The sequence below is a fragment of the Stomoxys calcitrans genome, chromosome 4, assembly GCF_963082655.1.
Source record: "Stomoxys calcitrans chromosome 4, idStoCalc2.1, whole genome shotgun sequence".
Classification (NCBI taxonomy): Eukaryota; Metazoa; Arthropoda; class Insecta; order Diptera; family Muscidae; genus Stomoxys; species Stomoxys calcitrans.
In genome coordinates this window covers 33,533,190-33,550,798 of record NC_081555.1, presented here as the reverse complement: position 1 = coordinate 33,550,798, position 17,609 = coordinate 33,533,190, and the positions used below count along the sequence as shown (strand labels likewise).

Here is a 17,609-nt window from a genome sequence, read left to right as displayed (position 1 = left end):
ATAACTTCATGCAGGATCCCTCAATGAGATCCTGCGTGAAGAATAAATAGGACGTTTTCATTTGTATATTAATAGGATATTCGTGTATACTATTCATAATGCTGTGCCTGACTTTGTCTGCTGTTGATGCCATGGTCTGAAGCCATAAAGACAAGTGAGCGGACATTCCTTAATGGTAATTATTTTGAAAATTGTCTACTATCACCTTCCTTTAACCAGTTTCATTTTATTTGTTTCACATCTGGGAATAATGAAGCAAATATTTCATTGATGCTATCACATTTTAAAATTATGTCAAAACAATATTTATTACCCTACAAACGTATTTAAATATTTGCATTTTATCATTTCTTAATCTTATTTGCATAGCCACCATTCAATGCATACCGAGTTCCTCCATTAGCAATAAAACCTCCTGGTTGACTCGTAGCAGCCAGGAAGATTTGACCACTGGCAGGGGCTGCATAACTTTGTATGGGTGCTGAAGCTGCTTGTATATGGCCATAGGAAACTCCAGAGGGAACTATGTATTGAACAGTGGGAGAGGCTGCTGCTTGTAAGAATCCTCCAGGCTGGGTAATGGTGGATATACCTGGATTGAAGTATTGAAGGGCAGCAGAAGATGCTGCTGGTACTATGGCAGCAGATTGGTGTAGCGATGTTGGACCAGCAACAATTTGACCAGAAGCAAGGTATTGGAGTGCAGGAACGGAACCTGCTTGTATAAGGCCTCCCTGACTGCCATAGACAATAGAAGGGGCAATTTGTCCTATGGGAAGGGTGGCAGCAGCAGTAACGGGACTTAAAGCTAAAATCACAGGTATGGTAGCTGATGCAGAGGATGATTCTTTGGGAATTGCATGATCTTGGGAGAGTGTTGAACTATCAGCTGAAGGAGCTGCATATAGTGCCGCAGGAGCACTTGCCGCAAATACTTCATTCTCAGATGATTTGTCTCTGCCAAAACTGTTGTTTTCAGGCTTAGGCGGCAAATAGGGGGCAACCGCAGCCACAGCCATTGAGGCTGATATGATAACGGCTAAAGTTAAGGAAATGAATTTCTGAAAGATCCCAAAAATAAATTTTAGTAATCAATTTTAATTTCAATATAGAACTACGAGTACATACCATAGTGCGTTCTAGTCTACTAAATAAATAATTTCAAACTGAAGTCGCAGTAGGAAGAGTTTGCTACTTTTATAGAGAATGATCTATTTGCAGTGAAGTAAAATGATTTGCTCACTCAAGAACATAAATCTTACTACTGATGTCACTAGAAATTGCATAGAGGAAAATGAAAGTAAAATAAAAGTTTAAATGGATTAAGCGCTTCAACGACAAGTTGTGAAACATCAATTTGCAATAGTCAGACAAAAAATGCATAATAATGTATTTAAGACTACTTCGTTAATATAACAAGTAAAAAGGCGTTAAGTTCGGCCAGACCGAAGTTTGGATACCCACCACCACAGGTATATACGTAAACCACCTTTCGTCAAAATCCGGTGAAAATGCATACCTTATGCCGCATAGCAGCTATATCGAAACATGTTTCCATTTGGACCAAATACTAATAAGTACAAATCAGTGTTCAATTGTGTATAACACAACTCACTGTCCTAAATTTCTGCGAAATCCGACAGTAAATGCGCCTTTTATGGCCCCAAAACCTTAAATCGGGAGATCGGTCTATATGGCAGCTACATCCAAATCTGGACTCACCTGAGCCTAACATAACTCACTGTCCCAAATTTCGGCGACATCGGACAATAAATGCGCGTTTTAAGTGCCCTTAAACTGAGAGATCGGCCTATATGTCAGCTATAACCAAATCTGAACCTATCTGTGTCATATAACAGAGGTATGTCGAGGGACTTAACTTAACTCACTGTCCCAAATTTCGGCGACATCGGACAATAAATGCGCCTTTTATGTGCCCAAAACCTTAAATCGAGAGATCAGTCTATATGGCAGCTATATCCAAATCTGCACTGATCTGGGACAAATTGAAGAAGAATATCTCACTGTCCCAAATTTCAGCAAAATCGGATAATAAATGTGGCTGTAAGACCCTTAATCGGCGGATCGGTCTATATGAGGGCTAAAACAAGATATAGTCCTATATAGCCCATCTTCGAACCTAACCTGCTTATGGACAAAATAAGAATCTGTGCAAAGTATATACAAAGATATACAAAGATAGATATACGAAGAAAATATTAATATGTCTCATTTCACTCTGGACATACACGTAAGCCAGAAATCGGCTTATTGTGCGCTCTAAATACTATTGTATACCTCCAAAGTGCCGGTGTCTGCTCCAACATTTCTTCTCCACATGCCTTACACATGCCGCAGCTATTCTGAATAAGTGCCCTTCAACTAAATTTATTTTGTATAAGTTTTTAGCAGAATTCATGGTGGTGGGTTCCCAAAATTCAGCCCGGCCGAACCTAGCACGCTTTCACCCCTGCAAACAATTTTTGCACCTAACAATTTTTTCTGTGAAACCAGCAAAATTTCAATCTTAAAGGATCTGAGCAAGGATGATCGAGAGACCGGTTTACAAGGGAGCTATATCAGGTTATGAACTGATTTGGATCGTACTTGGCTTAATTGTTGAAAGTCGTAACAGAACATCGTAATAAAACTCAGCCAACTCGGACAAAAAGTGCGGCTTCCAGGGGCTCAAGAAGTCAAATCGGGACATCAGTTTATATGGGAGCTATATCAGGGTAAAGGCCGATTTGAACCGTACTTGACACAGTCGTTAGAAGTCATAAACAAGTAAAAGCGTGCTAAGTTCGGCCGGGCCGAATCTTATATACCCTCCACCATGGATCGCATTTGTCGAGTTCTTTTCCCGGCATCTCTTCTTAGGCAAAAAAGGATATAAGAAAAGAGTTGCTCTGCTATTAAAACGATATCGAGATATAGTCCGGTTTGGACCACAATTAAATTATATGTTGGAGACCTGTGTAAAATTTCAGCCAATTCGTATAAGAATTGCGCCCATTGGGGCTCACGAAGTAAAATAGAGAGAACGATTTATAAGGGATCTGTATCGGGCTATAGACCGATTCATACCATAATAAACACGTTTGTTGATGGTCATGAGAGGATCCGTCGTACAAAATTTCAGGCATATCGGGTAATAACTGCGACCTCTAGGGGTCAAGAAGTCAAGATCCCAGATCGGTTTATATGGCAGCTATATCAGGTTATGAACCGATTTGAACCTATTTTGACACAGTTGTTGAAAGTAAAAATATAATACGTCATGCAAAATTTCAGCCAAATCGGATAGGAATTGCGCCCTCTAGAAGCTCAAGAAGTCAAATCCCCAGATCTGTTTATATGACAGCTATATCAGGTTATGGACCGATTTCAACCATACTTGGCACAGTTGTTGGATATCATAACGAAATACATGGTGCCAAAAATTCATTCCAATCGGATAAGAATTGCGCACTCTAGAGGCTCAAGAAGTCAAGACCCAAGATCGGTTTATATGGCAGCTATATCAGGTTATAGACCGATTTAAACCATACTTGGCACAGTTGTTGGGTATCATAACAAAACACGTCGTGCGAAATTCCATTTCAATCGGATAAGAATTGCGCCCTCTAGAGGCTCAAGAAGTCAAGACCCAAGATCGGTTTATATGGCAGCTATATCAGGTTATAAACCGATTTGAACCATACTTGGCACAGTTGTTGGATATAATAACAAAACACGTCGTGCAAAATTTCATTTCAATCGGATAAGAATTGCGCACTCTAGAGGCTCAAGAAGTCAAGACCCAAGATCGGTTTATATGGCAGCTATATCAGGTTATGGACCGATTTGAACCATACTTGGCACAGTTGTTGGATATCATAAAAAAACACGCAGTACAAAATTTCATTCGAATCGGATAAGAATTGCGCACTCTAGAGGCTCAAGAAGTCAAGACCCAAGATCGGTTTATATGGCTGCTATATCAAGACATGGACCGATATGGCCCATTTACAATACCAACCGACCTACACTAATAGGAAGTATTTGTGCAAAATTTCAAGCGGCTAGCTTTACTCCTTCGGAAGTTAGCGTGCTTTCGACAGACAGACGGACGGACGGACAGACGGACGGACATGGCTAGATCGACATAAATACATGGCTAGATCTTATGGTGGAGGGTATAAAAACACTACTTCTAAATTTCAGCCAAATTGAGCAAAAATTGCGGCTTCTATTTATATAAGAGCTTTATTAGATTATAGACCGATTTAGACCGTACTTGGCTCAGTTATTGAAGGTCATAACGGAACACCACTTGCAAAATTTCAGCCAAATCGGACAAAAATTGCGGCTTGTAAGGGCCCAAAAAGTCAAATCGGGAGAACAGATTATGTGGGAGCTGTATAAGTTTACAGACCGATTTAGACCGTAGTAGGCATAGCTGTGGGAAGTAATAACAGAACGCTATATGCAAAATTTCAGCCAAATCTAAGGGAAATTGCGGTTTGTACGGGCTCAAGAAGTCAAATCGGGAGAACGGTTTATATAGGAACTATATCCAAATCTGAACCGATATTACCCATTTTGTAATCCCCAATGACCTACATTAAAACGAAGTATCTGTGTAAAATTTCCAGCGGCTAGCTTTACGCGTTCGACCCTTATCATGATTTCGACAAATGGACGGACGGACGGACAAGGCTGGATCGACTCACAACGTCGAGATGATCAAGAACATATAAAGGGTGATTTTTTTGTGGTTAGGATTTTCATGCATTAGTATTTGACAGATCACGTGGGATTTCAGACATGGTGTCAAAGAGAAAGATGCTCAGTATGCTTTGACATTTCATCATGAATAGACTTACTAACGAGCAACGCTTGCAAATCATTTTCAGTGAATGGGCCCTTGAAAAGTTGGCAGAAAATCCGCTTTTTTATCGACAAATTTTGTTCAGCGATGAGGCTCATTTCTGGTTGAATGGCTACGTAAATAAGCAAAATTGCCGCATTTGGAGTGAAGAGCAACCAGAAGCCGTTTAAGAACTGCCCATGCATCCCGAAAAATGCACTGTTTGGTGTGGTTTGTACGCTGGTGGAATCATTGGACCGTATTTTTTCAAAGATGCTGTTGGACGCAACGTTACGGTGAATGAACACATTTCGAACCGAACACTGATTTTGGTAATAAAATTCAATGATTTGCAAGCGTTGCTCGTTAGTAAGTCTATTCATGATGAAATGTCAAAGCATACTGAGCATCTTTCTCTTTGACACCATGTCTGAAATCCCACGTGATCTGTCAAATACTAATGCATGAAAATCCTAACCTCAAAAAAATCAAATTAATGAGTCTTAAACGAATATTTCGAGGTGTTTCAAACGGAATGACTAGAATAGTATACCCCCACCCTATGGAAATGGGTATAAAAACATTAACCCAAACGGGGGATCTAGCCTTTGGACTTTGAGAACTTGAGTGTTTTTTTCAATTTTTGAATAAAAATTTGCCTATTTTGAAGTACACATGCGAAATCGCCATTGACATACTTCTGCAATATGGCACAGATCGGTCCAGATTTGGATATAGCTGCCATAAAGACCGATCTCTCGGTTTTAGGTTTTGGGCCCATAAAGAGCGCATTTATTGTTCGATGTTGTCGAAATTTGAGACAGTGAGTTGTGTTAGGCCCTTTGACATATTTCTTCAATTTGGCACAGATCGGCCCAGATTTGGATATAGCTGCCATATAGATCTCGATTTAATGTTTTGGGCCCATAAAAGGCGCATTTATTGTCCGATGTTGCCGAAAATTGGGACAGGGGGTTAAGATAAGCCCCTCCCACATATTTCTGCAATTTGGTCTAGATTGATCAAGATTTGCATATAGCTGCCATATAGACCGATATCTCGATCTATAGTCTTGGCCCCCAAAAAAAAGGCGCATTTATAATCCGATTTAACTGAAATTTGACACAGTGACTTATGTTAGGCTTTTCGACATCCATGTTGTATATGGTTCAGATCGGTTTAGTTTTAGATATAGCTTCTAAAGAGACCAGTATGAATTATACACAATTGAACAATGACTTGTACTTATTAGTATTTGGTCCAAATCGGAACTCATTTCGTTATAACTGCTATGGGACATAAGGTATGCAATTTTCACCGGATTTTGATGAAAAGTGGTATACATATATATCCGAGGTGGTGAGTATCCAAAGTTCAGCCCGGCCGAACTTAACGCCTTTTTATACCCTCCACCATAAGACGGGGGGTATACTAATTTCGTCATTCTGTTTGTAACTACTCGAAATATTCGTCTGAGACCCCATAAAGTATATATATTCTTGATCGTCGTGACATTTTATGTCGATCTAGCCATGTCCGTCCGTCTGTCCGTCCGTCCGTCCGTCCGTCCGGCCGTCTGTCTGTCGAAAGCACGCTAACTTCCGATGGAGTAAAGCTAGGCGCTTGAAATTTTGCACAAATACTTTTTATTAGTGTAGGTCGGTTGGTATTGTAAATGGGCCATATCGGTCCATGTTTTGATATAGCTGCCATATAAACCGATCTTGGGTCTTGACTTCTTGAGCCTCTAGAGTGCGCAATTCTTATCCGATTGGAATGGAATTTCGCACGACGTGTTTTGTTATGATACCCAACAACTGTGCCAAGTATGGTTCAAATCGGTCCATAACCTGATATAGCTGCCATATAAACCGATCTTGGGTCTTGAATTCTTGAGCCTCTAGCGTGCGCAATTCTTATCCGATCAGAATGAAATTTTGCACAACGTGTTTCGTTATTATATCCAACAACAGTGCCAAGTATGGTTGAAATCGGTCTATAACCTGATATAGGTACCATATAAACCGATCTTGGGTCTTGACTTCTTGAGCCTCTAGAGTGCGCAATTCTTATCCGATTGAAATGAAATTTTGCATGACGTGTTTTGCTATGATATCCAACAACTGTGCCAAGTATGGTTCAAATCGGTCCATAACCTGATATAGCTGCCATATAAACCGATCTTGGGTCTTGACTTCTTGAGCCTCTAGAGTGCGCAATTCTTATACGATTGGAATGAAATTTTGCACGACGTGTTTTCTTATTATATCCAACAACAGTGCCAAGTATGGTTGAAATCGGTCCATAACCTGATATAGCTACCATATAAACCGATCTTGGGTCTTGACTTCTTGACCCTCTAGAGGGCGCAATTCTTATCCGATTGGAATGGAATTTCGCACGACGTGTTTTGTTATGATACCCAACAACTGTGCCAAGTATGGTTCAAATCGGTCGATAACCTGATATAGCTACCATATAAACCGATCTTGGGTCTTGACTTCTTGACCCTCTAGAGGGCACAATTCTTATCCGATTTGAATGAATTTTTGCACGAAGTATTTCGTTATGATATCCAACAACTGTGCCAAGTATGGTTCAAATCGGTCCATAACCTGATATAGCTGTCATATAAACAGATCTGGGGATTTGATTTCTTGAGCTTCTAGAGGGCGCAATTCCTATCCGATTTGGCTGAAATTTTGCATGACGTATTTTATTTTTACTTTCAACAACTGTGTCAAATAAGGTTCAAATCGGTTCATAACCTTATATAGTTGCCATATAAACCGATCTGGGATCTTGACTTCTTGACCCCTAGAGGTCGCAATTATTATCCGATATGCCTGAAATTTTGTACGATGGATCCTCTCATGACCATCAACAAACGTGTTTATTATGGTCTGAATCGGTCTATAGCCCGATACAGATCCCATATAAATCGTTCTCTCTATTTTACTTCGTGAGCCCCAATGGGCGCAATTCTTATACGAATTGGCTGAAATTTTACACAGGCCTCCAACATATAATTTAATTGTGGTCCGAACCGGACCATATCTTGATATCGTTTTAATAGCAGAGCAACTCTTTTCTTATATCCTTTTTTGCCTAAGAAGAGATGCCGGGAAAAGAACTCGACAAATGCGATCCATGGTGGAGGGTATATAAGATTCGGCCCGGCCGAACTTAGCACGCTTTTACTTGTTACTTGTTAATCTTGGCGACGTCATTAACACTATCGACCTGTTCGCAGAAAAGTTTCCAAAAGCACGTTTTGTCGCTCTGATGGTATTTTTGGCTCATTGTCATGTGGAATGTCAAAGCGTAAGTATTGCATAAATTGAGCCTTCACAGATTTGCCTGTATGTGCAGAACGGAAGCATACGGATTTAACAGATTGTGGCATAGTCTTATGTTATATTTCGTAATATACGATACTTTTCAGTATGTTTTCATGGAAATTTCAGTTACATTTTTAATAAGCTAAGCTTTATTTTGGCAAAATTGGGATATTGTGGCCGTCATTTAAATTCATAGATAACCGCCATCTGGAGCATACTTGGTATCGCTAAGTTGTATGTTGGAACTTCTTGTGTGACTTGCTGCTGGAGGTGAAAAAGATTGGGCAAGTTGTGTGGAGGTACTAGTTGCATGAATGGATGATGGAGCTGCAGCAGAAGGGGCTCGTGTTAAAGCAGGAACAAAATAACCAATGGCTGGAATCAAATAGTTGAAAGTTGCGAATCCACTCACTGGTGCTTGTGGGATTAATGCGGGAGCAAAAAATTTGACCGCAGGAACTGTGGCCGCTTGAATAGAAATGCTTGGGGAAGTAACTACTTGACTTTGAGGCATGGATGCCTGCTCATCGTATTTTGCAGAAGTTGCTTCATTATGGTGATGAGTTGTGTGATCTGTGTAATATCTATTTTCCTCGTATTTAGTAGAAGCTGCTTGAATAGGGTGATGAGTTGAATAATCACTATCGTGATTATGCTCATGATATGTAGCAGCTGGCGCACTATAATGATGGTGTTGATCACTAGAAGAATCAACCCCAGAGTGCAAATGTTGATCGTTTGAAGAATGTTCATTACTGTGATGATGATCGGATACAGTGCTTAAGTAAACAGTAGAATGACCACCATTATGAACATGAGTAACAACAGCTGGGGATCTTGGATCTGCATTATCCATGGGATGATTATCATTATGGGTATGTGCATGTGCACCTGAAGCTGAGGGAGCTACATATCCATAAGACATTGACTGGCTGCCATCATAGTCATGTGTTATTGGCGAAGGCCTATCAAAATCCGCATAAGCGGAGCTATCTACGGAACTCTTGAATTCTGAAGTTGGTCCACTAAATTGGTTGCTTTGAGTTGCAGCAGCTGTTTGACCATAACTGTTAGCATGAGTATTAGAACCACTCTGTTGAGGCGGTAAATAAAATTCACTAACATCAGCCTGGGTAGCAGCGATTAATATCAGAACAATAAACTTCAATACAATCGCTTTCTAGAATTGAATATGCTTTGGTTATTTAACTACTATTAACCTGTGTAGCAAGTGTAGATTATGCTTACCATTTTTCTACAAACAAATGAGAGATTCAATCCAGTGAAAGGTATTCTGGTAACTAATGACACCTTTTAACATTTTTTCTACTTTTATAGCGAATAATTGAAGATGATGCTATGATTTGTTATCCATTGGAAAGATCAGTTTCTGTTTTTGCGTTCTAATATAGAGCAACTAAAAACCTGTAGTTTGGAAATTTCATAAAAAATCCCCAATAATATTTTCAAAATGAGTCAATTGTTCGCATATGAATTTCTACAAAAGCATAATGACAAAATTTTTGAAATCGGTATAGAGTGTGTGATCGCTGGAACTTTTCAGAAAATAATGGATAGTTTATGCTGGAGACAAGATGCTTTAAGCGTTTTGCAAACGTAGTTTACTTATATATGATAATGAAGTTGTATAGGCTACTTCACTACTGGGGCATCAGGTTTTGGAAGAAAAGGAGTTGGTTTAGTACCTGTAGAACATTTTTAAAATTTTATGGGGTTTTATTAGTTGATTAATGTAGGATTATGTTTCAATGGCTTGTGTCTCAATATACTTTGCATTCAAAGTATCGGCTTTTATTGGTCAATAGATATTGTTTATACAAAAAAAAAACCAGTAAGGAAAGGCAAAAGTCGGGCGGTGCCGACTTTATAATACCCTACGCCAATCCTATAGGTACAAAGTGGGAGCTATGTCTAATTCTGAAACAATTTTGATGGACCTCGCTGGATGTTTTCAGATAGGTTGTTAAACAATCCGTATCACAGTTCGAGCAAATATGTTCAAACTATAATAACTACGGTCCACAAAATGACAACATTATTGCAAATTACCCAAAATTTGACGAACTTATATATGGGAGATATACCTAATTCTAAACTGATTTCGAGCAAACTTCTCATATAATGTGCTACTCGTCGAGAAAAGCGTTGCTCAAAATTTTGGTAAGATTAGTAAAAAAATGCGATTGTTATGGCTCTAGAAGTGAAAATCTGGCGATATACATATATGACAGCTATATCTATATATGAACCAATTTCTATGAAATTCATTTGTAATGTCGAGAGTCAAGAGAAAATCATTCCTGCCATATTTCGAGAGAATCGATTAACAAATGACCATTCGATTGCAATATTACTGCAAATCGGACTAATATATATATGGGAGCTATACCTTAATCTGAACCGATTTCGAGCAAACCGTATTGACATTGTGGATGTCATCGAGGAAAGCGTTGTACAAACTTTTGGGAAGATTGGTCAATAAATGCGCTTGCAGTGGCTCTAGGAGTGAAAATCGGGCGATACATATATATGAGAGCTAGATCTAAATCTGAACCGATTTCCACGAAATTCGCCAGTAATGTCGAGAGTCAGGAGAAAATCCTTCATGCCAAATTTCGAAAGAATCGGTTAAAAAATGACCATTTTATTGCATTATTACTGCAAATCGGACGAACATATATATGGGAGCTATATCCAAATCTGAACCGGTTTCTATGAAATTTACCAGTAATGTCGGGAGTCATAAGAAAATCCTTCTTGCTAAATTTCGAGAGAATTGGTTAACAAATGACCATTTTATAGCATTATTACTAAAAATCGGACGAACATATATATGGGTGCTATATCCAGATCTGAACCGATTTTTTCCAATTTCAATTGTCTTCATCTCTTAGCGGAAAAACATGCCCATACCAAATTTGAAGACGATCAGATGAAAATTGCGACCTGTAGTTTGTACACAAATTGATATGGACAGACAGACAGACAGACGGACGGACGGACAGACAGACACACAGACGGACATAGCTAAATCGAATCCGAAAGTTATTCTGAGTCGATCTTACTGAGTCGATATACTTATCAATGGGTCTATCTCTTTTCTTTTTAGGTGTTACAAACTAATTCGTTAAGTTATAATACCCTGTACCACAGTAGTGGTGTAGGGTATAATTTGTGTATAGGAAATGTGACAATGCTAATTTGTAATCAAGAAGCTTTTTTTTCGGCATATGAAATAAATTTCAGCTATGTGTTATGTGTTGACATTAGTGATGCCTAATAAAATGATTATTTACTTTGATCTTACTATTATTAATCGCATTTTGCTTTTTTTTACTCCCATCTCATAAGGATGGGGGTGTACTTATCTTGTCATTTTGATATCCGCAGATATTTTTTATTTATCTATAGTAGATTGTTGGGAATTGCAAATGGGACGTATTGGTTTTGATTTGTATATAGCTTCCATGTTAACCGATCTCTCGATTTGATTTCTTGAAATTCTGGAAGCCGGACTTGTTATCCGATTTGGTTGCAACTTCCAAGGACTGTGCCTAGTATGGTGCAGATCGGTCAATAACTTTTCCCATATGAACCTATATCACGATATGACATCTTGAGACGCAGAAACCAGCAACTGTTATTTCGCTTAACTTTTATCAACTGTCCCATACAAATCGATCTCTCGATTTGACGTCTTGGGTGGCAATTGTTGAAAGTTGCAATTATTGTCTGATTAGGCTGAAATTTTGCCTCTAGTGTTCTGTTACGAATTCCAATTACCGTACAAATACGATCCAAATCAATCTATAACCTGATATAGCTCCAATGTAAACCGGTTTCTCGATTATCCTTGTCTGGTTCCTAAAAGCTTTAATTTTTGCCAATATAGCTCCCACATTAACCGAACACTCGATTTGACATCTTAAGTAACTGAAATTCCCAATTGTTGTCCAATTCGATAGAAATTTTGCACGTAGTGTCCAAATTGGTTTATTACCTGATATAGCTCCTATAATAACTGATCTCCCGATTGGTATTCTAAATCCCCAATAAGCTTACATTAGTGGACACTTTTGAATTAGTAGACATTTTTTACATAAAGTACACATGTATCCTTCAACTAAAGTCGTTTGTGTACATTTTTAGTACAGTTCATGGTGGTGAGCTACCAAGATCCGGCCCGGCCGAACTTAATAAGACGATAAGATGAGGGTTTACCAAAATCGTACCATTCCTTTTGTAGGTTAGGAAAGGTTAGGTTGAAAAGAGGGTGCAGATATTAATCCGCCCCATGCCACTATGGACATACACCTAAGCCAGTAATCGGCTTGTTGTGCGAAAGAAAATTGTAAGTTAGGAATTCCGTGCTATTTACAAAATCCTTAATTGTTTTCAATACCACTCCCCTAAGTTGGTTCATGTCTGATATTGTGTCTCCACCCAAGTACCGGTATCTTTTGGACGCGAAAGCCGGGCAATGACAAAGGAATTGCTCCAACGTCTCATCATCTTCCCCGCCTGCCCTACACATGCTATCACTTGCCGCACCGATTTTACATAAGTGAGCTCGTAGTCCTATGTGTCCCGTTATGATACCAAAAGCTATACTGACCTCCTTCTTGCTTCCTTTCAGTAATAGCCTCGTCTTCTCACGATCTGAATTCCCCCGTAGGATTTTCGCCGTCCTACCGACCGTTTCGCTTTTCCACAGTGTTGCATGCGCATTGGTCGCCCACTCCCTTAACTCGGACTGCATCGAACCGAAAGGCTTCGGGTTAATCAAGTTTATTGACGGCAGTCCTCTTGCCTTCACCGTCAAATCGACTGCCCTTTCATTTTCCCTTACTCCGCCCGGGACCCAAACGATGCGCATTTTCCCATCCCCAGAGAAGGCGTTAATCTCCTTCTTACACTGCAAGACTGTTCGTGACCTTACCGTCCTGGTTGTTATTACCCTTATGGCAATTTTACTGTCGCTAACAATGTTCGCACCCGACGTCCTCGCGTTAGCACCACACCACTTCACGCATTCCGTGATCGCCCGGATCTCCGCCTGCAGGACCGTATTAAGTTCAGGCCATCTAAAACAAATCTCAGTCCATAGGTTATCAATGTATACCCCATTCTGTCCTCTAGCTTTAATCCACCCGTGTGACATGATGTTCCAGATGGCAATACTAGGGTTCCGTCAATCTAAGAGTGTGCCGATGGCAGCAGTGCACCGCACTCGACTTCAAGGTTCATCTCAGGTATCCGATCGGAAACCTCTCCCCTTCCTTCCAGGTTTTCTATCGACGCCTCGATTACACCGCGATGGAAAGAGCTGCTCCCATCCTCAGACCATTCTTCCATCGCCTTAAGTTTCATAGCCGTAGTAGCTGCCTCGCACTTAATCTGTATGTCAATGGGTCGGATATCTAAAATAGTCTCCAGTGCCCTAGTGGGTGTGGTCCTCATCGCTCCGCCTATGACAAGACAAAATGTTCTCTGAACCTGTTGTATGGTCCTTATGTTGCACTTTTTCTCCATAGCAGTCCACCAAACTACTGAGGCGTAAGTAAGTAGTGGTCTAATCACGCTCCTGTAGAGCCAGTGGACTATCCTAGGATTCGAGCCTACTGCCCATCTACATAGTGCTTAACATCTGTGAGCCTTCCCAGTACGCCGCTGAATGTGACACCAATTCCTTTTGTAACACATTGAAATATTGGCCTTTGACCCTATAGAATATTCATATTCTTGATCGCCATGACATTTTAAGTTTATCTAGCCATGTCTGTCCGTCAGTCTGATCGTCTGTCTGTCTGGGCAAAGCACGCAAACTTTCGAAGAATTTTGTACAAATACTTCCCTTTAGTGTAGGTCGGTTGGGATTGCAAATAGGTCATATGGGTCCATGACCTGATATAGCTCCCATATAAACGAATCTCAAGATTTTATTTCTTGAGCGTCTATAGGGCGTAGTTTTTATCCGACTTGGCTTAAATTTTGCACAGTGACTTTCTCTATACATAAGCGGCCATAAAGAGGTTATAGTATGGTTCGAATCAGTTTAAAACTGATATAGCTCCCATATACACCAATCTCCCGATTTTACCAAATATGGTTCAAATCGATCTATACTGAAGCCCATAAAAGCATTATTATTTATCCGATTTTGCTGGAATTTTAAACAGTGGGTTCTTTTGAGCCTCACGGCATACCTTAATATGGTTTAGATCGGACTATATTTAGATATACCTGTCATATAGAACGATCTCTCGATATTTTTCCGATATCGCTGAAATTTCAAACAGTGAGTAATTTTAGGCCTTCCAACATTCGAACACAATGTGGTTCAAATCGGACTATATTTTGATATAGCTGTCATATAGACCGACCTGGCGATTTAACCCGATTTTGCTGAAATTTTAAACAGTGAGTTATTTTAAGCCTTCCTATATCTGACCTTAATATGGTTCAGATCAGACTATATTTAGATATAGCTGCCGTACAGACCGATCTGCCGATATATGATTTGAAGCCCATAAAAGCTGCATATATTACCCGATTTAGCTGGAATTAGACACAGTGACTTATTTTATGCCTCCCGTCATCCAACCAGCATATGGTCCAGATCAGATTATATTAAGATATAGCTTTGATATAGACCGATTTTCTAATTAAGGTTTTTTATCCCATAAAAAGCGGATTTGTTGCCCCATTTTAACTTTAACTTGGGACCTCAATCATATATGAACCAGACCTGGTCCGGTTAATTTATCCGTAGTAGTGGGTATCCAAAGTTCAGCATGGCCGAACTTAACACGTTTTTATTAGTTTTTTTTTACCCTCCACCTGTTTGTAACTGCTCGAAATGTTCGTCTGAGACCCCATAAAGTATATATATTCTTGATCGTCGTGTCGTTCTAGCCATGTCCGTCCGTCCATTTTATGTCGATCTAGCCATGTCCGTCCGTCCGTCTGTCTGTCGAAAGCACGCTAACTTTCGAAGGTGTAAAGCTAGCCGCTTGAAATTTTGCACAAATACTTCTTATAAGTGTAGGTCGGTTGGTATTGTAAATGGGCCATATCGGTCCATGTTTTGATATAGCTGCCATATAAACCGATCTTGGGTCTTGACTTCCTAAGTCGACATTTATGACATCCAACAACTGTGCCAAGTATGGTTCAAATCTGCCCATAACCTGATATACCTGCCATATAAACCGATCTGGGGTCTTGACTTCTTGAGCCTCTAGAGTGCGCAATTCTTATCCGATTGGAATGACATTTTGAACGACGTATTTTGTTATGACATCCAACAACTGTGCCAAGTATGGTTCAAGTCGGAGGAAATCTTTTCTTATATCCTCTTTTGCCTAAGAAGAGATGCCGGGAAAAGAACTCGACAAATGCGATCCATGGCGGAGGGTATATAAGATTCGGCCCGGCCGAACTTAGCACGTTTTTACTTGTTTAATATAGAAACGGTTTCAGAAATCTCAATCTCAAAAATTTTGGGAAAATTTCTTATTTGATTTTTTGGATATAAAAAATTGACAACTGTCGTCAAGTTATTTATCGCCTAAAACATTCGTCTGCTTTACGCCAATCCAAATTTCATTAGGATGCCTCTTTCTTAACTCGAGCCAGGATTTTTCTAATACAGCTCTATTGTTAAATATTTTTCTAATCATTGGTCGATAATGGATTAAGAAAAAATTTATTGGAATTCGGCCTTTGACTAATAACAGCACTTCAGTGAAATTTTTCTCTTAAGAAAAAGTTTCAATAAAACTATAAAATCTTCCACGCTTTTTTAGAGACACATAAACTTGCCATTAGAAAATAAATTCGGGCTTGCATAGATTTATTGCAGTTGCTATGACATATTTAAAGCGTTTCTAATATAAATCAAAGTGACACTATTGAAATTGTTGAAAAACAAGAATGCTCTACTTACTGTCTTCAATTATGGTAGTATGGTGGTCATGGCAGATAATGATAGATGATATGAAAGGAATAGCTACTTTAACTAAAACACATCTAGATTATATTGGAAAGTCACTATATACTTTGGATACTATAAAAGCAATGCAGTTTTTTGAATAGGATAACAGTTTCTTTACTGCATTTCTTCGATATAAGCTCATCTTAAAAAAGAAACAAAATGGTTAGTAAATTTGTTGAAAGGAATTCCAAGTTGATTTTCATTTTTATTTTTTAATTTTCAGAAATCCTTCATTTTCGCTTTGACAGTCTTAGTTGCTTCCGCCTCTGCTTCGGTTGGCATTCATGGTGGATACATTGGTGCTGCTTCTGTTCCAGTTGCAACCTATGCTGCTCCAGCCGCATACTCCGCATATTCCACTTATGCTGCCCCTGTTGCAACTTACGCTGCTCCAGCTGGTGTTTCCTCCTATGCTGCCCCAGCTGCCGTAGCCACTTATGGGGCTCCAACTGCAGTTTCCTATGCCGCTCCTGCTGCTGTTACTGCTTATGGTGCCCCCGCTGCGGTAGCCACCTATGGTGCACCAGCTGCCGTTTCCACCTATGCCGCTCCAGCTGCAGTTTCCACCTATGCCACTCCAGCTGCAGTAGCCACCTACGCTGCTGCTGCGCCTGTCGCTGTTGGTGGTTATGTTCATTCTGCATCAGTACCAGTTGCGCAATATGCTGCCCCTGCTGCAACTTTTGTTCGCTCAATAGGAGGCTTTGGAGGTTTCTTCAAGAAGTAAACATATAACTGGTTCTGGTAAAATCGAATAACTAGAGGAAAAAATTATTAAAGTTGTCACAATTCTTTTTTATATGGATAAAAGGCCTGGAATTGTTATAATTTGGGATGGGTGTTAAAAAAAATTGATTGGTTAGATTTCTTCGCTGTTTCCGAAGCGAGATAGTAATTTTATGAAAGTAGCTTTGCGTCTTATCCAAGTAGTCAGTGGTTGTTCTATTAGTCTTGATTCTAACTGACAGATCTGGATAATTTCATTTAAATTTTTCTTAAGAGAAAATTTTATTAAAATTTTGTCGTAAGACCAATTTTGTTTAAAGAAAGTTTCGTTATATGTGTTATGTATTCGCCTTTCTTGTTACAAATAACTTTGTTCTTACCGCAAATTGCATTGAAATTTGTAATTAAAAGAAATTTTATTAAAGAACATCCTTTTTTTTGCAAAATTTAAAGAGAGAACAAGTAAAAGCGTGCTAAGTTCGGCCGGGCCGAATCTTATATACCCTCCACCATGGATCGCATTTGTCAGGTTCTTTTCCCGGCATCTCTTCTTGGGCAAAAAAAAGGATATAAGAAAAGATTTGCTCTTCTATTAGAGCGATATCAAGATATGGTCCAGTTTGGACCACAATTAAATTATATGTTGGAGACCTGTGTAAAATGTCAGCCAATT

At 39.4% G+C, this 17,609-nt stretch overlaps 2 protein-coding genes across 2 annotated transcripts; one reads left to right on the top strand and one right to left on the bottom strand.

Moving 5' to 3' along the window:
* Positions 1-206: 206 nt before the first annotated feature.
* LOC106090935 (uncharacterized) lies at positions 207-1,194 on the bottom strand. The gene is made up of 2 exons (XM_013257299.2): positions 1,129-1,194; positions 207-1,061 (listed from the first exon to the last, which is right to left on the bottom strand). The coding sequence occupies exons 1-2, from the start codon at positions 1,129-1,131 to the stop codon at positions 345-347; spliced, it is 720 nt and encodes a 239-aa protein (XP_013112753.1). The 5' UTR covers positions 1,132-1,194; the 3' UTR covers positions 207-344.
* Positions 1,195-12,423: 11,229 nt separating this feature from the next.
* LOC106090926 (nuclear pore complex protein Nup58-like) lies at positions 12,424-16,937 on the top strand. The gene is made up of 2 exons (XM_059367085.1): positions 12,424-12,456; positions 16,434-16,937. Exons 1-2 carry the CDS (start codon positions 12,424-12,426, stop codon positions 16,935-16,937), a joined length of 537 nt encoding a protein of 178 aa, XP_059223068.1.
* The last annotated feature ends 672 nt before the right edge of the window (positions 16,938-17,609 follow it).